Source organism: Leopardus geoffroyi, chromosome A2 (assembly GCF_018350155.1).
Source record: "Leopardus geoffroyi isolate Oge1 chromosome A2, O.geoffroyi_Oge1_pat1.0, whole genome shotgun sequence".
In the NCBI taxonomy this organism is placed as follows: Eukaryota; Metazoa; Chordata; class Mammalia; order Carnivora; family Felidae; genus Leopardus; species Leopardus geoffroyi.
The window spans coordinates 4,904,292-4,925,953 of NC_059331.1; the positions used below are offsets into that span (position 1 = coordinate 4,904,292).

Sequence of the window (21,662 nt, forward strand, 5' to 3'; positions counted from 1 at the left end):
ATGGGAATTGGGGGGAATTGAGGAGTGAGTGGTAATTCTCGGTTGTTTCTGTAAACCTAAATTGTTTAAGAAAACTCATTAATTAGGAGCCCCTAAGGGCTGGCGGGGGGGGGGGGAGCCCGACCCACCCAGTCGGTTGGGTGTCTGACTTCGGCTCAGGTCATGATCTCACAGTTTGTGGGTTTGAGCCCCACGTCGGGCTCTGTGCTGACAGCTGAGAGCCTGGAGCCTGCTTCAGGTTCTGTGTCTCCTTCTCTCTGCCCCTCGCCACCCCCGCTCGCACTCTGTCTCTGTCTCAAAAACAAATAAATATCTTAAAAAATTAAGAAAACCCATTAATTAAAAAAACATCAACCAGGGCACCTGAGTGGTTCAGTCGGTTACACATCTGACTCTTGTTCTCAGCTCAAGGTCATGATCTCATGGTTCATGAGTTCGAGCCCTGCATTGGGCCCTGTACAGCCGACAGTGCAGAGCCTGCTTGGGCTTCTCTCTCTCTGCCTCTATCTTCCCCTCCCTCAAACATACTGCCTCTCTCTCTCTCAAAATAAATAAATAAGCTTAAAAATATAATCGTACCTGGTAAGACAACAGTATTGAGAAGATGTCACACAGGTACAGAGAGCAGAATAGAAAAACCATAGGGCCCTTTAAGATGCTGACCCCATCACTCCCGGGGGCATCGGGCAACTTCTGGGGATATTTGGGGGACATGTTACAACCGGGGGTGGGGTGCTCCTGGGGTCTTTAGGTAGAGGCCACAAATGCTGCTCAACACCCGATATTGCACAGAGAACCTGGGGTCTTTAGGTAGAGGCCACAAATGCTGCTCAACACCCGATATTGCACAGAGAACAACATCAGTGATGAGGTGCAGAGACCCTGGTGCAGGACAGGCCTTCCCCAACCTCGAGACACACACAACCCCCCACTCCCCGCCCCGTGGGTCATGTTAAATGCAGGTTCTGATTCAGCAGGTCAGGAGTGGGGTCCAAGATCCTGAATTTCTACAAACCCCCAGGGAAAGCACCTTTGCCAGATTGCTAGTGGTTCAGGGAGCAGGCTTTCAGAAGCAGGGATCTAAACTGTGCCTTTCAACTTTCTCTTTTCGAGCTGCAAGAACCTTTCTTATTTCAAGGAAACCTCACGCAGGCCCTCCATATGCGAACAGGGACAACGAGGAGATAGGAAGATGCTCTGATCTGAAACGCGGGCGGGGGCCACCGACCAGAAGTGTGCTGAGCTGTTACTGGAGCTCCAGGCGAAGGGAAAAGTATGTGCCCCATGAATGCATGCACCACCCTCCCTCGGTCAGGAGAAACTGCCAGTTTCAGTTCCCTCAGTTAAAAAAGACAAGCAAAGACGCAGGTTTTGAACATCTTGAAGCCAGGAAAGGGAAGTGATAATAATGTGTAATGTATTATAAATGGTAACAAAACAAAATTATTAAACACATTGGTTTCGCATGAAAGAGATATTCATGCCTCCCGTCCTGAGTCTTCACATGTCCTTTTTAATGTTTCAATATTTTTTTCAACTACTTTAATGCTCAGGGAAAAAATTAACCTTTACAATGTGACTAAATCATGGGGCGCCTCATTGGCCCAGTCACTTAAGCCTCTGACTTTGGCTCAGGTCATGAACTCACAGGTTTGTGGGTTCGAGCCCTGCATTGGGCTCTGTGCTGACAGCTTAGCGCCTGGAGCCTGCTTTGGATTCTGTGTCTCCCTCTCTCTGCCCCTCCCCCACTCGTGCTCTCTCTGTCTCTCAAAAATAAATAAATAAATATTAAAACCCCCCACGAAATGTACCTAAATCAAGTACAGGGGCCAGGGGGCACACATTTTCCCTCTTGCCTCAAACTCCAATATGGTCCGGAGTGGTGCTGGCTTCTATTTACAATGGGGATATTTTGTTCATCATTGATTTTTTTTTTTTTTTTGGATTCACATTGATTTTTTTCAAAATCATCACATGAAAATATTACTCATCTGGTCTTAAAGTTATTGCCTCTCTCTCCTCATCCTGCTCTCAGGCCTGCCTGAGATCATCACATTAGACCAGGGCTTGCCAGCTCCCTGTGGTGGATCCCCCACTCTCTGGGATACCTTTTACCCAAGATTCACAATCTGACTGTCTGTGTTCCAATCATGCATTTCATCCTGCTTCCTCTTTTATATTTTCTTAATCACTTTACCTATTATCCTTGTCAACATGTCAATATCACCCCTTAAGGGTGTTTTTTGTTGCAAATTATTCTAGAGACTGTGCATGTCAACATGGGGGAGATTGTATGTAAGGGGTAGGTGGAATGGAGGTATGTGGGAACTCTTTGTATCTTCCCCTCAATTTTGCTGTGAACCTAAAACTTTTCTCAAAAGAAAATTTATTTACAAAAAGCACTATGTTCCCACAGAATATGATCTGACACTCCTCTAGTCACCTGGGAGCAGAGTGTCAGACACCAAGAAACAGGGGATCTCTTTGGATGGGATGAGAAAATGCCCAGTGTCCCTGGGATCTCTGCCTGCTGAGCATGGGGGCACCAACTTCACTCACCTTTCTTGTCTGACAAGCTCACGGCCAGAATCTCCCAGGTGGTGATGGAGTCTTTCAAAAATATATTCATGGTCTTTGTGGAGATTCTGGATGGAGGAGAAGTGGGGATATTAAAAAGAGGCAGGTGTCAGAGGTACGGGGGAAGCTGGTGTGGAAGGGTCCCAAGGGGCATGTTGGAGGGTTGGGTGGGGGCTGGGCACATGGAGGGAGCCTGACTCTTGATTTTCTTTCTAGGCTGGGTTGTGGAGTAGCACAGTGATTCCAGAAAAGAGGTGCATAGGGTACATACAAATGAAGTGGTCCAGTCTGGGCTGCCATAGGAGCTGGCCTGGGGGTTGGGTTAAGGTGGGGGGTGTCTCAGCCTTACCCATCTTTCGCAGGTTCATTGAGATCCTCCATGCGCCATAGCCAGCTCTCAGGGAACTGGCTTCGGGAAATGATAACTTCTTCTGGGATTATATCCTCATCCAAGTCACCTGGGAGGCACGGGTGAGGAGAGGGCATTATGGGTTTAGAACACACCCATTTCTCCACTGTCCCCAGAGATATTTATCTCTACACATCTCTGAATTAACTTTATAGTTAATAAACTTTATAGTTTATTTGATTTTCTTCCCAACCTTTTTTTATGCCCCTTTCATTTTTCTCTTTGTATGGGAATCAGGCTCCTCTCACCTTTCCTTTTTCCAGGGTTCCTTCAATGAACAAAGGAAAACACACCTGGTGGAAGGTCCAAACCATCACCACCATGAGCAGTGGGATAGAATAGGCAAATATGCAACAGAGTGCATGATCACACTCCACAAACACTTCTGGAAGTCCCAGGACCCGGGCAGTGTATGACCTATTCTTAATATAGTGGTACTCACAGGTGCAGGATACATAACAAGCTATTAAAATGTGTAAAAATCAGAAACCTAGCCAAAATGATGAAGTGGAAGAATTCTCCTCAAAAGAAATTCCAGGATGAAATGACAGCCAGAGAACTTCTCAAAACAGATCTAAACAATATATCTGAACAATAATTTAGAAAAACCATCATAAGACTGATAGCTGGGCTTGAAAAAAGTATAGAAGACAGCAAAGAATCTATTGCTGAAGAGATCAAAGACTATGAAATAATCAAGGTGGATTAAGAAATGTTGTAAATGAGATGCAAAATAACCCAGCTGCAGTGACAGCAAGGATGGAAGAAGTAGAGGAGAGAATAAGTGAAATAGAAGATAAAATTATGGAAAATGATGAAATTAAAAACAGGAGGGCAAGGAAATTTTAGACCATGAGGGAAGAATTAGAGACCTAAGTGATTCCTTGAAATGAAATAAATCTGTATCATAGGTGCTCCAGAAGAAGAAGAGAGAGAAAGGGTCAGAAGGTTTATTTGAACAAATTATAGCTGAGAACTTCCCTCATCTGGGGAAGGAAACAGGCATTCAAGTGCAAGAGGTACAGAGAACTCCCTTCAAAATCAACATAAACAGGCCAATACCATGACATATCATAGTGAAAGTGGAAAATTACAAAGATAAAGAGAATTCTGAAAGCAGCTAGGGAAAAAATAGGTCTTAACCTACAAGGGTAGACACAGAAAGGTAGTAGCAGACCTGTCCACTGAAACTTGGCAGGCCAGAAGGGAGTGGCAGGAAATATTCAATGTGCTGAATAGGAAAAATATGCAGCCAAGAATCCTTTATCTGGCAAGGCTGTCATTAAGAATAAAAAGAGAGATAAAGGCTTTCCCAAACAAAAACTGAAGGAGTTTGTGACCACTAAGCCAGCCCTGCAGGAGAGCCTAAGCGGGACTCTGTGAGTGGAAAGCAGCAGAGACTACAAGGGACTCAGACATCACCATAAGTGCGAAACCTGTAGATAGCCCAATGACAATAAATCCATCTCCTTCAATAATCACTGTGAATGTAAATGGACTAAATGCCTCAATCAAAAGACATAGGGTATCAGAATGGATAAAGAAACACGATCCATCTATATGTTGCTTACAAGAGACTCATTTTAGACCTAAGGACACCTGTAGATTGAAAGTGAGGTGACGGAGAACCATCTGTCATGCTATGGGACATCAAAAGAAAGCTGGAGTAGCCATACTTATATCAGACAAACTATATTTTAAAACAAAGACTGTAACAAGAGATGAAGTAGGCCATTATATCATAAACGAGGGGTCCATCATCAAGAAGAGCTAACCATTGTAAATATTTATGCCCCCAACATGAAACACCCAGACTTATAAATCAATTAATCACAAACATAAATAAACATGTAGATAATACTGTTGTTCTGGAGGGGACTTTAATACTCCACCTGCAGCAATGGAAAGATCATCTAGGCAGAAAATCAATAAGGAAACAATGGCTCTGAATGACACATTGGACCAGATGGACTTAACATTTATATTCAGAACTTTTCATTCAAAAGCAGAAGAATACACATTCTTCTTGAAGGCACATGGAACATTCTTGAAAATAGATTACATACTAGGTCACAAAACAGTTCTCAACAAGTACAAAAGGATTGTAATCATACCATGCACATTTTCAGATCACAACACTGTGAAACTTGAAATCAACCACAATAAAAAATTTGGAAAGCCCCCAAATGCATTGACATTAAAGAACATCCTACTAAAACATAAAGGGGTAAACTGGGATATTAAAGAAGAAATTTAAAAATGTATGGAAGCAGATGAAAATGAAAACATGACAGTCCAAACCCTTTGGGATGCAGCAAAGGCAGTTCTAAGAGGACAACACATTGCAATTCACACAAATCTCAAGAAGCAAGAAAGGTCCCACATACATAACCTAACCTCACATCTAAAGGAACTAGAAAGGCAGCAGCAAAGAAAGCCCAAGGCCAGCAACAGGAGAGAAATAATAAAGATAAGAGCAGAAGTAAACAATATAGAATCCAAAAAAAACCAAAACCAAAACAGAACAGATCAATGAATCTAAGAGTTGGTTTTGTGAAAGAATAAATAAAATTGATAACCTCTTAGCCAGGGTTCTTAAAAATAAAAGCGAGAGGACCCAACAGATAAAATCATGAATGAAAGAGGAGAGATCACAACCAGCGCCACAGAAATACAAACAATTATTCAAGAATACAATGAAAAATGATATGCCAACAAACTGGAAAATTTTGTAGAAATGGACAAATTCCTAGACACCCACACACTACCCAAACTGAAAATGGAATAAATAGAAATTTTGAATGGACCCATAACCAGTGAAGGAATTGAATTGGTTTTAAAAAATCTACCAACAAATAAGAGTCCTGGGCCAGATAGTTTTCCAGGGTAATTCTACAAGACATTTAAAGCAAGAGTTCATACCTATTCTTCTGAGGCTGTTCCAAAAATGGAAATGGAAGGAAAGCTTCCAGACTCATTCTATGAAGCCAACATTACCTTGATTGCCAAACCAAACAAAGACCCCACTATAAAGGAGAATTACAGGGCAATATCCCTGATGAACATGGATGCAAATATTCTCAACAAATTGAGATACTAGCAAATTGAATTCAACAGTATATTAAAGGAATCCTTCACCATGATCAATTGGGATTCATTCCTGGGCTACAGTGCTGGGTCAATATTGGCAAATCAATCAATGTGATACACCACATTAATAGAAGAAAATATAAGAACCATATGATCCTGTCAATAAATGTAGAAAAAAGCATTTAACAAAGTACAGCATCCATTCTTAATAAAAACTCTCAAGATCATTGGGGTAGAAGGAACATACCTTATCATCAAAGCCATATGAAAGGCCCACAGCTAATATCATCCTCAATGGGGAAAAACAGAGCTTTCCTCCTGAGATCATGAACATGACAGGGGTGTGCACTCTCACCACTGTTGTTAAATGTGGTGTTGGGTGTCGTAGACTCAGCAATCAGACAACAAAATGAAATAAAACTCATCCAAATTGGCAAAGAAGTCAGACTTTCACTCTTCACAGATGACATGATACTCTACCTGGAAAACCCAAAAGACTCCACCAAAAACTGCTGGCACTGATCCATGAATTCAGTAAGGTCACAGGATACAAAATAAATGTACCGAAATAGATTACATTTCTCTACACCAATAAGGGAGCAACAGAAAGAGATATCAAGGAATAAATACCATTTACAATTGCACCAAGAACCATAAAATACCTAGAAATAAACCCAACCAAATAGGTGAAAGATCTGTACGCTGAAACCTATACAAAGCTTATGAATGAAATTGAAGACACAAAGAAATGGAAAAACATCCCATGCTCAAGGATTTGAAGAACAAATATTGTTAAAAGGTCGATACTACCCAAAGCAATGTACACATTCAATGCAATTCCAATGAAAATAGCACCAGCATTCTTCACAGAGCTAGAACAAACAATCCTAAATTTTTTATGAAACCACTAAAGATTCTGAATAGTCAAAGCAATGTTGAAGAAGAAAACCAGGGGCACCTGGGTGGCTCAGTTCGGTTAAGCTTTTGACTTTGGCTCAGGTCACGATCTCACGGTCTGTGAGTTTGAGTCCCACGTCGGTCTCTGTGCTGACACCTCAGAGCCTGGAGCCTGTTTCAGATTCTGTGTCTCCTTCTCTCTCTGACCCTCCCCCATTCATGCTCTGTCTCTCTCTGTCTCAAAAATAAATAAACGTTAAAAAAAATTAAAAAAAAAAAAAAAAGAAAACCAACGGCAGAGGCATCACCATCCCGGATTTTAGCCTATATTACAAAGCTGTAATCATCAAGACAGTATGGTATTGGCACAAACGCAGACACATAGACCAGTGGAGTAGAACAGAGAACCCAGAAATGGACCCACAAATGTATGACCAACTAATCTTCAACAAAGCAGGAAAGAGTATCCAATGGAAAAAAAGACAGTCTCTTTAGCAAATGGTGCTGGGAGAACTGGACTGCAACATGCAGAAGAACCTGGACCACTTTCTTACACCATACACAAAAATAAATTGAAAATGGATGAAAGACCTAAATATGAGACAGGAAACCATAAAGATCCTACAGGAGAAAACAGGCAACAACCTCTTTGTCTTCACCTGCAGGAACTTCTTACTTAACATGTCTCTGAAGGCAAGGGAAATAAAGGAAAAATGAACTGTTTGGGACCTCATCAGGATAAAAAGCTCCTGCATAGCATAGGAAACAATCGACAAAACTAAAAGGCAACTGATGGACTGGGAGAAGATATTTGCAAATGACATATCAGATAATGGGTTAGTATCTGAAATCTATAAAGAACTTACCAAACTCAGCACCCAAAAAACAAGTAATCCAGTGAAGAAATGGGCAGAAGACATAAATAGACACTTTTCCAAAGAAGACATACAGATGGCAAACAGACACATGGAAAGGTGCTCAACATCGCTCATCATCAGGGAAATACAAATCAAAACCACATTGAGATACCACCTCACATGGGTCAGAGTGGTTAACATTAACAACTTAGGAAACAACGGATGTTGTAGAGGATGTGAAGAAAGGGGAACCCTCTTGCAGTGTTGGTGGGGATGAAAACTCTGGAAAACAGTGTGGAGATTCCTCAAAAAATTAGAAATAGAATTACACTACGACCCAGTAATAGCACTACTAGGAATTTATCTAAAGGATAAAGAGTGCTGATTCATAGGGGCACTTGTACCCCAATGTTTATAGCAGCGCTTTCAACAATAGCCAAATTATGGAAAGAGCCCAAACACACACACACATACATACAATCGAATACTACTCATCAATGAAAAAGAATGAAATCTTGCCATTTGCAACAATGTGGATGGAACTGGAAGGTATTATGCTAAGCGAAATAAGTCAGTCAGAGAAAGACATATATCATATGACTTCATTCATATGTGGAATTTGAGAAACTTAACACAAGACCAAAGGGGAAAGGAAGGAAATTAAGATAGAAACAGAGAGGGAGGCAAACCATAATAGACTCTTAAATACAGAAAACAGACTGGGGATTTATGGGGGCAGGACTAGGAGGGGTGAAGAAATGGGTGATGGGCATTGAGGAAGGCACTTTGGGGATGACAACGAGGGGTTGTATGTAAGTGATGAATCATGGGAATCTATTCCTGAAGCCAAGATTACACTGTATATTAGCTAACTTGACAATAGAAAAAAAAAAAAAAGAAATTACATAAGGCTGGGGGAGAAAACATCTGAGCATGTGTAAGCCATATCCCATTGGATACTTTTGTCTAGTTTTCCTCTTTGAGAAAGAAAGTCTGTAGATCACTGGAGCAGAAGGCAGCAAGCCTAGATTAGAATAATTTGCACAGACTGAAGATACAGCTCTTTGCTCATGTGTGTAGGGAATCTTTTTGTTTTTTTGGGGGGGCTGGTGGTGGAGGGAGTGCTAGCCTTCCAGCTAAAATAATACAAAAATATGTGTCCCCTTTGGCAATGTCTGCCTTTAAGAGGTGACTGCATATTTCTAAGCCAAAAGGTAAAAAACTAAAAAATAAAAATATAGGTGTGCACGAAAGGTATGTGTTACCATATAAGGATCCATACCTGCTGTCATACAGGCTACATAAAAATTGATTTGGAGGAAATTTTCCCTTGGCTTAAATTTTGCCCTGATCTGATAGCAGAAAGAGGTTTAGAAATGGACTATCCAGGAATAAGGAGGAACTTTACAGTGGAGAGACCCAGCAGACAGCGCCTTAATCACGTGATCAAGACTCACAGCACCAACAATGGGACAAATCAATGTCTTTGGGCTCCCGACATGATGCACTGAGAATCCATAGTGTCTCTCCTGTGACAGTGCTGCCCCCAAATGCAAAACCTGGATGTCATTACGAGGAAGCATGGAGCCAACCCAAACCGTGGGACAGCCCCCCAAGTAGCCGGACGTGAAAGTCACTCAAGACGGCTGTGCTGCCAGGGGTTGAGCAGATCCAAGGACACTAAGGAGACCCCACCAGGAAATACGACGTCTGTTCCTGCACAGATCCTTTTCCTATAAAGGATCCAGACCAAGCCAAAGGGAAACCACTGGCCAGCCTGAACGGGGTTGGAGGTTTTGGTGGTGGTAACAAGTCAACATTAACGTCCTAATTCTGATGCCTGTGCTGTGGTTTTGTGGCAGAATATCTTTGCTTCTAGAAATTCCACACGGAGCCAATTAGGGGCCTCAATGGTGCGGCCTCAAATGATTCAGAGAGATAAAAGGTTTTTATGCGCATTTTCCTTTTTCTGCTTGAGAGTCTAAAGATTTAAAAAAAAAATGATTATGTTTGCTTGGATCGGGCAGCCTGCCGCTTATGGCGTTTCCCCATCTTCCTTAGTTTTTAAGCAAAGGGGTTCTGTTTCGTGACTTTTCATCCTGTGGTCGATAAGGTAACTTCCCTCGGTTTCTTTTTTTTTTTTTTTTCTTCTTTTTTTTCAACGTTTTTATTTATTTTTGGGACAGAGAGAAACAGAGCATGAACGGGGGAGGGCAGAGAGAGAGGGAGACACAGAATCAGAAACAGGCTCCAGGCTCTGAGCCATCAGCCCAGAGCCTGATGCGGGGCTCGAACTCACGGACCGCGAGATCGTGACCTGGCTGAAGTCGGACGCTTAACCGACTGCGCCACCCAGGCGCCCCTTCCCTCGGTTTCAAGAGCCGCTCACACTGGCCCTTGTTCTCAGAGCCCAATTTGGACGACACAGTTTCTGGTCCCCCATGAAAACGATGGCATGTGCAAAAGAAGTGTTCAAAGGGCCAGTGAGAAGGGTCAGTGCAGCAAGCACCACTCTGCCCACAGGGGTTAAGAAGAGCACTCTGGACAGGGCGGGCCGAGAGGGAATCTGCCAGGGGGACCCTCACGACAGGGGCCATGCTGCCTATGGTGCGGGGGGGCTCTCTGTGGGCTTGGTTTCCTCTGTACCCATCCTAGCAGAAAGGCCTTTCTCTACATAAGACACATCAAAAAGCATTTTTAAAAAGCAGACATCAGGCCTCACTGGGCTCAAAGGCTCTGAGCAAATGGCAGGTAGGATTCCCACCAGTTCTGTCAGGGCCGCCTTGTGGTGGGGACCACTCTGGTTCTGCTTTCAATGGGCTTCTTGGAAGAGAAATTTCTCTTGGCTTGACATTTATTTGGCCTGAGATGTAAAGTTTCAAGTGTGCACATGCTTTGTCTTATCCAGAACTGAATGAATGAATGAATGAGTGAATGAATGAATGAGTGAATGAATGAATGAGGGAGGGAGGGAATGAATGAATGAAAACAAATCAACAGAGGTTGTTAGGCATTGAGTTAGGCACCTCTTTGGAAAGCAACATAAATGAGTTTTCTTTGGTAAAGGCAGGCTAAAAACGCATCTCAGACAGAAGCATCCTCCCCCTTCAGACAGGCCCTTCTCCCCCCTCAGACACAGGCATCCTTCCACCCAAACAGGCACCTTCCCCCATTCAGATAGGTTCTTCTCCCTCAGACAGGTCCTGGCTGCTCTCACCCAGTCTCCCCACTCTGGCTGCCCTCCTCCCTCAGATCAGGCCCTACCCCCTCTGATCAAGCTTTCCCACTCTGGCCTGGGCCTCTTCCCTCAGACCAGGCCATCCCCACTCTCACAGAGCTTCCCCACTCTGGCTGGCCTCTTCCTTCCAAACCAAGCCTGCCCCCCTCTGACCGAGCCTACTCCCTTCAGTCCAGGCCCTCCCGCTCTGGCCAGCCACAGGCAAGTGGACTCACTCCGGGCCAATCCCAGGTGGGCACTACGGGTGTGGTTGAGCCTCAGCTGGGTGATGTAGTTGCAACAGTCCAGGAAGGCCTTCACGCACGAGGCCTCGTGCTGGATGAACCGGGCCCTGCGCTCGCACGAGAACTTCATGGGGTTCTCCCGCATGCCATGTTCACAGCACTTGCGCAGCTCCTTCGGGTACTGACCCGCTGTGTGGACACGACACCGGTCAGGGCCTCAGCCGGGACCTGAAAGCAGGAGGAGCTCGGGCGGACCACGGGTAGGTCGTCCCCAGGGCCCGGCCCTGCCCTCCTCCCTCCTGGGCTGGATCCCGGATGGGCAGGGTTTGGGGGGAGGGTGGGGGGCCCCACCTTTGTCCATCCTCTTCTCTGTGAGCATCACCGAGCGGCGGCGCCGGGTAGCTGGTTTGGGGCACTCGGGATCTGAGGGGAGGGCACACGCGAACGAGATGGGTTAAGCGTCAACTGAGGGTCCCCGATGTACTCCTCTCAGTAGCCGTGAGGGAGCCATGAGTTGTTGTTCCCATTTGACAGATGAGGAAACTGAGGCTCAGTAGGCAGTGATTCACTAGGTGGGGGCTGGGGCAGGACTTGAACCCAGGGCCCCCACCTGCTCTCAGCATCTGAGGACCTCAGAACAGTGCCCTCCACCTGCTCTCAACATCTGGGGTGCAGGCCCCACACCTCCCGGGCCCTCACCTGTCCTATCAGGGGTCTGCAGGTTTGTGTTGGTCAGGAAGGCCAGCCCGGCGTCCGTGAAGACGCCGGCATAGTCCTTCCCGCTGCCTGGAGTACAGCCGATGTCAGCCTTCTCCACCACGTTCCAGATCTGCGGGAGGGCAGGGGTCGCGGGCAGGCCTCCACCACCAGGCTGACATGTCCGACCACCCCTGCGTTCTGGTCCCAGACTCCTCTCAGAGCTGTGTGCACAGCCCCCGCCAAGCACCCCCAGCGCAGACTCCTCCATCTACGCTCCCACCCGCAGCCTTCACTTCCCCGCCACGTCTGTGTCCCTCCCAGCCTCCATCCAGCCCACGCCTAACCCCACTTCCGGTTCCCTTCTGAGTGCCACCCCTTTGCTTCCGCCACACCCCAGCGGTACGGGGCGCACCTTGCTTTGAGTTAACTTATTCTTCTTGTTCAGCACGAACACGCCCTTGTCCACCGCCACAAGCCCTACTCGGGCTCCTCTGTCACCCTCGATCTTGAGGGTCATCTGCTGGCCAGGTATGTACACCCTCTCTTCCTTCCTGCCACCTTTCACCACCAGCTGTTGGGGGAGGGGGTGTGCACAGAGGTGGGAATGAGGGGTCAGCCCTGCCAGGCTGGGTCTCCATCAGCAGTCAGCCCAGGGCAGTGTCCGTGCTGTGCTGGTCAGGAAGGGGCAACGGTGGAGACAGACAGACTGAAGGCAGAAAGGCCAGCAGGGAGGGAGATACTGAGGCTGAAACAGAGGTGGGGAGAGAAGGAGCTGGAAAAGGAGAAGATGGGCCTCGGCTGGGGAGCCCACCCAGAAGGCTGGAGAGAGGCAGAGACGGAGCGAGCACTGGCCAGGCGGGGGTGCCAAGATGGGTGCGGAGGAAGGCTCCGGAAGCTTACCTTGCCCACACAGGAGTCCTTGACATCCACCCACACGGAATCGGCCACCACCTCCCTCTGGCCATTGTTGTTAATGAAGGTGTAATAAGCCACCAGGCGGAAGGAAGGAATGAAGTCTTCAGTGATGGTCAGGGGCAGCGCGTACATGTCCTGGCCGGGCTCCCGCGTCTGACGCTCCACCTTCAACAGCTTCCCTTTGTTCATGATCTGGGGGAGACAGGTTGGCGTAAGGAAGAATCAGCAAGGTGGAGGGGGGTGGCCCTGGACTGGGGGTGCTGCAGAAGTAAGGAGGAGGGGTCTGGGGATCCTAGGAGGGCACGGACCAGGTAGGTGAAGTAGCGGATATTGTTCTCCCGGGTGGTGGTGGGGTCAATTCGCAGGTGGAAGTTGACGTTGAGATCTTCCCCTGGCTTGAGCTCCACGCGAGGCACAGAGATGTGCAGGTAGTTATTACTCATGGTGCTGTAGGGTTGGGCGTTCATAGTCCTGTTGGTCTGTCGTGACTCTGGGATACCATCCTTCTTAGTGCTTACCTGGGTGAGGAAAGGGGGATGAATTCTGGCCCCCCAAAGATGTCCACATCCTAATCCCTGGGACCTGGGAATATGGTACCTTCCCTGGCCAGTGGGACTGTGCAAATGGGATTAAGTTAAGGGTCTGAGGATGGGGAGTCTGTTTTGGATTATCCAGGTGGGTCAAATGTAATCACAGGACCCTTAGACAGTAGCTACGCAGATGGCTGGACCCGTCTATGCAGATGAAAACCCTCTATGTGAATGGCAGGATGCCCTGATACAATAAAAGGACGCCACTCCTCACGTGGCAGGATGACTGTGGCAGAGGACAGATTCCCTCCATGCAAATACAGTCCCCTATCTCCCTGAAGTGGGGCTAGAGGTGGGCGAGAACTCACGGTGATGGGCAGGGACCTAAAGGTTTTGTGTGTGTTGATGATCAGCTTGGCCACGCCGTCTTCCTGGGTGAAGAAGCGTGATTTGGAGTACTGGGTCACCACGGGGACGTTGCGTGCTGGGGAGCCATCAGGGTTCGTCACAAACACCTGCGGGTGCAGTGCAGGGGAAGGTGGAGGGTGTTCAGGTCGACCCAGAGGCGTGGCTGATGCTCAGGGGAAGGGTGGGGGAGGCAGCCCCACCCCTGGTCTCACCATGAGGTCAAAGGGCATGCCTGGTTTGAAGAACTTGGACGTCTTGGTGAAGTGGATCTGGTAGGGGGAGGTCACGATGGGGATCCCGCTGCGCTCCGCCTCCACCATGTCGCTGCCTGAGGGGGCCAGCCATGAGGGCAGGTTCCTGGGCCACCCCTCCAGGTTGGACCACACCTTACATTGGGCCTCCCTCAGACTGGGCCTCCTCCATCAGACTGGCTGGAACCTTCATTCTGTTACTCCCCCATCAGACTGGGTCTCCTCTGTCAGACAGCTTCCCACCTGCATACTGGGCCTCCCCTGTCAGACTGGGCCTCCTCTATCAGATTGGATCCCACTTTCATACTGGGCCTCCCCCATCAGACTGGGCCTTGTCTACAGACTGGATCCCACCTTCATAGTGGGCCTCCCCCCTCAGACTGGGCCTTGTCTACAGACTGGATCCCACTTTCATTCTGGGGCCCCCTCCCCCCTCAGACTGGGCATCCTCTATCAGACTGGATCCCACATTCATATTGGGCCTCCCACCTAAGACTGGGGCTCCCCTGTCAGACTGGATCCCACCTTCATTCTGGCCTGCCCCCTCACTGGGCCTCCTGTATCAGACTGGCTCCCACCTTCATACTGGGCCTCCCCTCTCAGACTGGGCCTCCTCTATCAGACTGGATCCCACTTTCATCTGGGTCTCCCTCCACCCTCAGAATGGGCCTCCTTTGTCTAACTGGGTATCACTTTACTCTGGATATTCTCTCTTATGTCAGACTGGATCCCACCTTCATTCTGGCATCCCCCCATGAGATTGGGCCTCCTCTATCAGACTGGATCCCACCTTCATACTGGGCCTCCCCCCTCAGACTGGGCCTCCTGTATCAGACTGGAATCCACTTTCATTCTGGGCTCCCCCCTCACTGGGCCTCCTCTGTCAAACTGGATCCCACCTTAATACTGGCCTACCCCATCAGACTGGGCTTCTCTATCATACTGGATCCCACCTTCATTCTGGCTTCCCCCCATCAGATTGGGGCTCCGCTATCAGACTGGATCCCACATTCATACTGGGCCTCCCCCCTCAGACTGGGCCTCCTCTACAGACTGGATCTCACTTTCATTCTGGACCTCCCCCACTCAGAATGGGCCACCTCTATCAGACTGGATCCTACATTCATTCTGGGGCTCCCTCCCCCCTCAGATTAGCCCTCCTCTATCAGACTGGATCCCACTTTCATTCTGGGGCTCCCCCCACCCTCAGAATGGGCCTCCTTTGTCTCACTGGGTATCACTTTCCTCTGGATATCATCTCTTACACTTGGCCTCTACCCTCAGACTGGTTCTCCCCTGTCACACTGCATTCCACATCCATTCTGGGCCTCTGCCCTCACACTGGGCCTCCCCCCTCATTTGGGTCCCTTTCCTCAGACCAGGCCTCACCTGAGTGCAGGATAACGGTGACAGACACGTACAACGACTTCCCCACCAGGGCATCTGCTCTGGAGGGTTCCACCCCGCTCAGCAGGACCTTTCGTTCCAGCCTGGCCTCCCCACTGCCATCATTGATCTGGGGGAGGAAGGAAGGCTCAGAGAGGGGGAGGGGCGCAGGTGAGGGAGGGGGAAGTCCAAAGTGGAGGAGGCTCAGAGGGGCAGAGCACCTGAACACGGGTGAGGGACTGGGGCAGCGAAATCCTCTGGTCACCATCCTGGACCCCAAAGATGACGAAGGCTATTCCATCCACATTCTTCCCATACAAGAACCTGAGAGGCAAGAGGGTCTCAGATGCTCCTCTCCTGAAGGGCGAGGCTGGCTGCAAACTTCCACGGACCCCTGGTCCCTCGCCTGGTGCTTACCTGGCCAGTATCTGGTTCTTCACTCAGCGCCCACCTGGTCCCACACCTGGCCACACCGCACCCGGGTTCCTTTACCCAGCCCCTACCTGGCTCCACCCCTACCTGCCAACCTGGCCCGTCATCTAGCTCTCACCTGGCCCCCCTCCCCTCCCCTCCCCTCCCACCTGGTCCCATTCCTAGCCCCTCACCTGGCCGTGATGGTGACCTCCAGGCCCTGTGGGTCATCAATGTAGTAGAATTTCTCTGTAGGCTCCACTTGGACCTCAAAACTGGGCAGCACTGGGGGCGAGACGGCACCAGTAGGCTGTCAGCACTGGGCCTGGCACTTGGGGCCCCCACCCTGACTCCTTCCTCCTCTTACCGTACTCCTTCACCTCGAACTCAGCAGAGAATACCTGCTGTGGGGCATCTTCATAGTGGGCTTCTATCTTCCACTGCCCTGTACTGTGGGGAAGGCAGGTGAGTGAGCCAGCCAGACGCCCTCCCTTGGCATAGGGAACCCCCTCTAGGAGGGCCTGACATACTTGACCAGCTCCGGGATGTTCCAAGACAGGGACAAGATGCCAACCTGGTTCTGAGAAGATAGGGAGTCCTTCTTGATGAGAATATTGTCAGGGGTCTGTAGAGACAGGGAGGGCGTGTCTCTTCAGAGACCTGTCTTAGCCCCTAGGCTCTCTTCCTCCTCTCTGTGTCTGGACACTCTCTGTGTCATGACTACTGGGGCAGTGGTTATGAACATGGACTTGAGTCAGTCAGCCTGGGTTCAAATGCCCACTCTCCCATTTACGCGCTGTGTCACCTTGGGCAAATTGCTTGATGTCTCTGTGCTCAATGTGCCCAGCTAGAAGAAGGAGAGGAACATAGCCCCTCCCTCACTGGCTTGGCACATGATTCATGTAAGCTGGAGCTCACTCTCGTCGGCGGCTGTCTGAATACCGATAGTAACTAGCATTTATCACCTACTTTGTGCGGGACCCTGTGGTAAGCATCCTATGGGCGCTAAGTCACACAGCATTGCCTACCTTCGACTCTCTGACCTACAAGAATACAAAGTCCTGTGGTTCAACCTAACACACAGTATGTCATTCGTTGCAAATAACTAAACACCAGGAGACATCATGTAAAAATCTGGCTTTCTGGCTCCTCTTGGAAATTGGGATAACCGTGCATACGGGTTCCTGTTGGCACATAGCGACATTTGACTGGAACTGGGCAGAGGCTCTACCGTTAGAGGTGTGTGTTCTCCGTTCCCCACAAATCCCACCGATCCCCACAGTCAGCTTGTGGCTGTCAGGACCTGGTCCCTGTTACCTTTGCGTGATTGCAAGAAATACTCATGACGATCCTCTGAGAACCACCTACCTCTTCCCTCTGTCCTTCACTTCCTCCTTCCATTCCCCCTCCCCCCCCACCCCTTTCCTGCCCTAGCCCCGTAAATGGTAATGAAATTACTGTATGCCAAGCACCCATCCTGTCTGGAATTTAGGTTCTGTGGAGGTCTAGGGAGCGGGCAATTAGCAATGAATACATTCAATTTATAGGATGTCTAAAGGAGATGACAGGAAGGGAGACCAGTGGAGTGTGTGTGTGTGTGTGTGTGTGTGTGTGTGTGTGAGTTGGGAGAGGGTGTCTGCAATTTTACAGGTCCTCAGAGAGGCTTCTCTGTAAAATTGTGCCATCGGTGACATTTGAGCAGAGACTTGAATGACGTGATGGGGCAAGCTATGTGGGTATTTGGAGGAAGAGCGTTTTGTGAGTAGTGGGGGAACAGCCTGTGCAAAGGTCCTAGGGCTGGCTCTTTATGGCAGTTGGAGGGACAGCAATAAGGCCCATGTGGCTGGAGCAGAGTGAGTGAGGGGAAGAGGGGGAGGAGAGGAGGAGAGGAGGACAGGTAGGGGACTGGGCAAGTCTTGCAGGGCCTTGGGGAGTGCAGGGAGGACTTAGGCTTTTACCCCAAGGAGGTGGGAGCTCCTGGAGGGCTCTGGGTGGAGGAGGGTGGGACAGGAGTTGGGTGCTCGAGGCTGCCCCCTGGCAGCAGGAGGCGGATTGGGCTACAGAGAGTTTTTATCTGTCATCTCAATCTTCAGCTGAGAAAACCAAGGCCCAGGAGGGTGAAGTGACCTGTCCAGAGTGACACGGTCCCCAGAGGTTTGTCTGGAGCCGGAATCCACGGGCAGAAGCATCACTGTGCCCGGTATCCCTGGATCTCGGCCCTGTGTCCAGGGCTCTTTCTGTGTTCTAGGCTCTACAGGTCTCTTTGCCTTTCGGCCTCTGCAGTCTTGCCCTTTCCTGCGTCTCTTTCTCTGTCTGAATCTCTTTGTCTCTCCCTGAGTCTTGCCTGGGGTGTGTCTGGGTCCCCAGCTGGCTGGTACCTGGATGCTGATGACAACAGCCCGGCCCACAGGCAGTAGGTCATTGTTGACCGTGAAGATCCGATAGAGGACTGGAAGATGGTGGGAAAGAAAGGAGGTGGTGAGTGAGGCCACGCCCCTCCCCACAATCTGGCCCCTGGGTCCTCAGCTGCTGCCCAGCCCCTTACCCGTGGAGCCTGGGGTGTAGATGGGCTTGTCCGTCTGGATGAAGATGTACCCTCTCTGAAAGCTGACCAGCACTATGTTCTCCACCACAGTGCCCCCGAAGTCCGCCTGGATAGTCACGAATTTTTTCCCCTTCCTTGATGTTAATTCCTGGTTGGCTGGGATCTAGGCATAGCCAGAGAATCATTGAGATGTTGCTCTGGCCCCTTGCCCGCATTCAGCCCCAGGCTTTCAGTGGGGTCCACACCTGTCTGCCCTTCCTGCCAATAGCCCCTGTCTACCACTCCGGGTCTCCCTGGTGTGCCCAGGTTGGGAGCGGAGGGGTAGTCGGGGAGGGAGCAAGGGTCTAAGATGGGTAGGGATCAGAAAGGGGGATGAATAGGGAGAATTAGATAAGGGGCTCAGAGGACGTCACTTAGGAGAGGGGCTCAAAGCTAGGGGCTCAGGATACAAGAAGCTAATTGAAGGAGGAGTCTCAGAGAGGGGAGGGGCTCCAAAGTGGAAACTGCTCAAAACAGGGAGGAGACTCAGGTGGTAGGGGCTCCAGCAGGTGGACACACATTGATGTTGACTGTGCCCATGTGGCCGGTCTCCCTGATCAGAGCAATGGTCTCGCTGAACATCCTTTGCTTCTTGGCAGGGAAATCGTAGACGTTGACTGTGACTGCAAGGTTCTCTCCATAGTCATGGGCCTCAAGCAGCACCTTCTCCTCGTTTCCCAGCCGCAGGATGTTGGGGGTGATCATGGAGAACCTGCAGGTCGGGTGGAAATCGGGATGGAGCTGCCGTTCTAGGGACCAGGGTTCCAGTCCTCACCCGCATATCACGAAGCCCCCAAATCCTGTGAAGTCAGATCTCGAGGCCTCCAAGTGATTCCGCAGCCACGGAATCACTGAACATATACCACAGGCACCCAAATTGCAGACCCCTGTTCTAGAAACATCCGCCTCCCATTGTAACCCGAGTGCCATGAACCCCCAGCTCATGAAATCATGAGCTCACAGGCAGCCCAAGTCCATTCACATCCCAACCCGCTGACCCCTGCCTCCACAGACACCCACGTGCGCCCTGGATTCTACTAGGACCTGAACCCGTGAGTGCCCACTCCCACCTCACAAGTAGCCCGGTTTGGAGAAGGGTCATGACCACTCACATGGGGTCCCCCGGTGCCAGGGGCAGGATGGTAAGCAGCAGCATCAGCAGCAGCAGGCTGGGGCCTGAGGCAGGCCCCATGGTGCAGGGACGGTGGAGGGACAGAGGGACGGAGGAAGCGGACTGGGAGGGAATGAGCAGAGGCTGCTGGAGGCTGCCTTTTATCTGCCTCCCGCCTCCCCCCTGCAACCTCAGCCCAGCCCGCAGCTCCCAGCTCCCGTGGCTTCTCCCTTCCTGGAGCTGCCCCAGATTTCTCAATACCATTTCCTAAGTTTTTCAATCCCTGGGGCCAGTGTGTCCTGGGGTAACTAACCCAAGGGCATGTCCTCCAGCAACATGGACACACCTTCCCCCTGCCAAGGTCTCCCTCAGGGTCAAGGTCAGTTGGTAAACAGGGACCTTTCCCTGTTGCACCTACTTAGCGGTGGAGGAACGCTGAGGGCCAGAGAGCTCCCCACCCCAGATATTTGGGCCTGGCGCCCAGTCTTCTTTCGGCCATGCGTTTGTTAACCAATGCCTTCCTATGGGTCTATCTCTATGCTGGTGGCTGGAGTCCCTCTTCTATGCTGGGGTCAGACTGAGGGATGAGGTCCAGCACAGACACTCCCGGCCCCACGGTGTGTCTTCCCAGTGGAGAAGAACCCTGCTTTGTAGAGGGTCAGGTAAAAATTCTCAGAGGAGGGGACATTTCAGCTGGGCTTTGCTGTATGTGTAGAAGTTCACTCTCTCAGTGAGCATGTATTTTAATATAAGTGGAACCTGGAGCTCCCTTCATGTACCCTTGTCAGGATGCCTGAGAGACTATAATGGTTAAAAAGAAAAACTTTCCTCATCAGTGAGGCAATTTCCCATTGCTAGCTTTTTTTATTCTGTCTTAACGTTACAATAGTATCATTAATATTCTTAACTACTATTATTCCATCTGTATTTAATTTTTTATGAATAGCTAATATCTTCATATGGTTCAACACCTAAAGGGTCCACGTAGATGTACAGGGAAAAGGCAGTTTGCCTCCTGTTCCCGTTCCCAACCATTCAGGTCTCAGATGCCACAGTGAAACCAAATCCCTTGTTTCCTTCCAGAGATATGCATTTTGAATGCTCGCAAGTTTTAAAAACAAATTACCAGTCTTCTCTGCTTGCTATTCTTCCTGGTCTCCCTGGGTTACGCCTTGCCTTTTTCGTAAAGAGTATCCCTCAGAGATCGTGTAATATCAGTGCCCAGAGAGCTGCCTTGTTGTTAGAGGCAACTGCCTCCTTTTACATTGTGTGAAAGCGACCAGCCTCTTCCGCGTGGACAGACTTCCCTGGATACAGTGAGTGGTCTTGACCTGCATCACTTTCCAGCTCTGACACTTAGAGGTATCCTTTGGCGCTTGATTAATAGCCACGCTGAGCCTCAGTTTCCCCCGTCAGATGAGGTTGTAATAGCACTCACGTCACAGTTGTCATTGCCATGAAAGGACATGACCCTGGACCAAGAGCTACTTGCATTAATAATCCTGCAAGATATGGCTGTATTTCCCTCCATGATTGTATTGATTTACATACTTGCTGGCCTTGCAGGAAATTGCTGGATTTCCCCACTGTCTCACCACGACAGCATGTTGGCAAAGCTTTGCGTTTTTGCCTCGGTGTCATTTGATGTGTGCCTGTTGGGTTCCCAGCAGGTTGTGCATCTGGGGGAAGGGGTGTGTGAAGTCCAGGGCACAGGAGGCAACGGGTATGTGGGTGGGGGGTCCTGATCTCCGAAGGCTTGCTTTCCAAAGTCCCAAGGAAGGGGTTAATGGGGAACCCAGCTCTGATTTCCTGTAATCCATGGGCCTTTCCTGGCCTAGGCTGCATGCCTGGAGTTGGGGGAGGTGTGCAGACACAGAACAAACCTGGACCCTGTCTGCTTTGATTGCATCACCCCTTCTTTGCGAGAGGGAGGGTGCAAGCACCTGCTTACTATCCAGAACGGAGATTCAACTTCTGAAACAGGGGTTGGGGTACCTCCTAGGATCCCCCAAACCTCAATTACTCCCATTTTCCTCCCCCACCCCATTTCCTGGTTGCATTATAGCCCTAAACGT

General features: G+C 49.4%; 1 protein-coding gene across 2 annotated transcripts in view; it reads right to left on the reverse strand.

Moving 5' to 3' along the window:
* The window catches only part of LOC123605203 (complement C3-like), a 40,153-nt gene extending 20,411 nt beyond the window's left edge, over positions 1–19,742 (reverse strand). The window contains exons 1-19 of one of the 2 annotated variants that reach the window (XM_045491751.1): positions 19,589–19,742; positions 18,996–19,188; positions 18,438–18,600; positions 18,271–18,341; positions 16,423–16,517; positions 16,260–16,342; positions 16,087–16,177; positions 15,703–15,805; positions 15,485–15,611; positions 14,057–14,172; positions 13,805–13,951; positions 13,215–13,424; positions 12,892–13,098; positions 12,404–12,562; positions 11,992–12,121; positions 11,644–11,715; positions 11,284–11,481; positions 2,927–3,035; positions 2,560–2,645 (exon numbers count right to left, since the gene is read on the reverse strand). In XM_045491751.1, coding sequence (XP_045347707.1) covers positions 2,560–2,645; positions 2,927–3,035; positions 11,284–11,481; positions 11,644–11,715; positions 11,992–12,121; positions 12,404–12,562; positions 12,892–13,098; positions 13,215–13,424; positions 13,805–13,951; positions 14,057–14,172; positions 15,485–15,611; positions 15,703–15,805; positions 16,087–16,177; positions 16,260–16,342; positions 16,423–16,517; positions 18,271–18,341; positions 18,438–18,600; positions 18,996–19,188; positions 19,589–19,668 — 2,440 coding nt within the window. In that variant the 5' untranslated portion in view covers positions 19,669–19,742. Of the gene's footprint in view, positions 1–2,559; positions 2,646–2,926; positions 3,036–11,283; positions 11,482–11,643; positions 11,716–11,991; positions 12,122–12,403; positions 12,563–12,891; positions 13,099–13,214; positions 13,425–13,804; positions 13,952–14,056; positions 14,173–15,484; positions 15,612–15,702; positions 15,888–15,944; positions 15,970–16,086; positions 16,178–16,259; positions 16,343–16,422; positions 16,518–18,270; positions 18,342–18,437; positions 18,601–18,995; positions 19,189–19,588 lie in introns of those variants that run through there. The other variant, XM_045491752.1, reaches the window with a different exon arrangement.
* Positions 19,743–21,662: the final 1,920 nt, after the last annotated feature.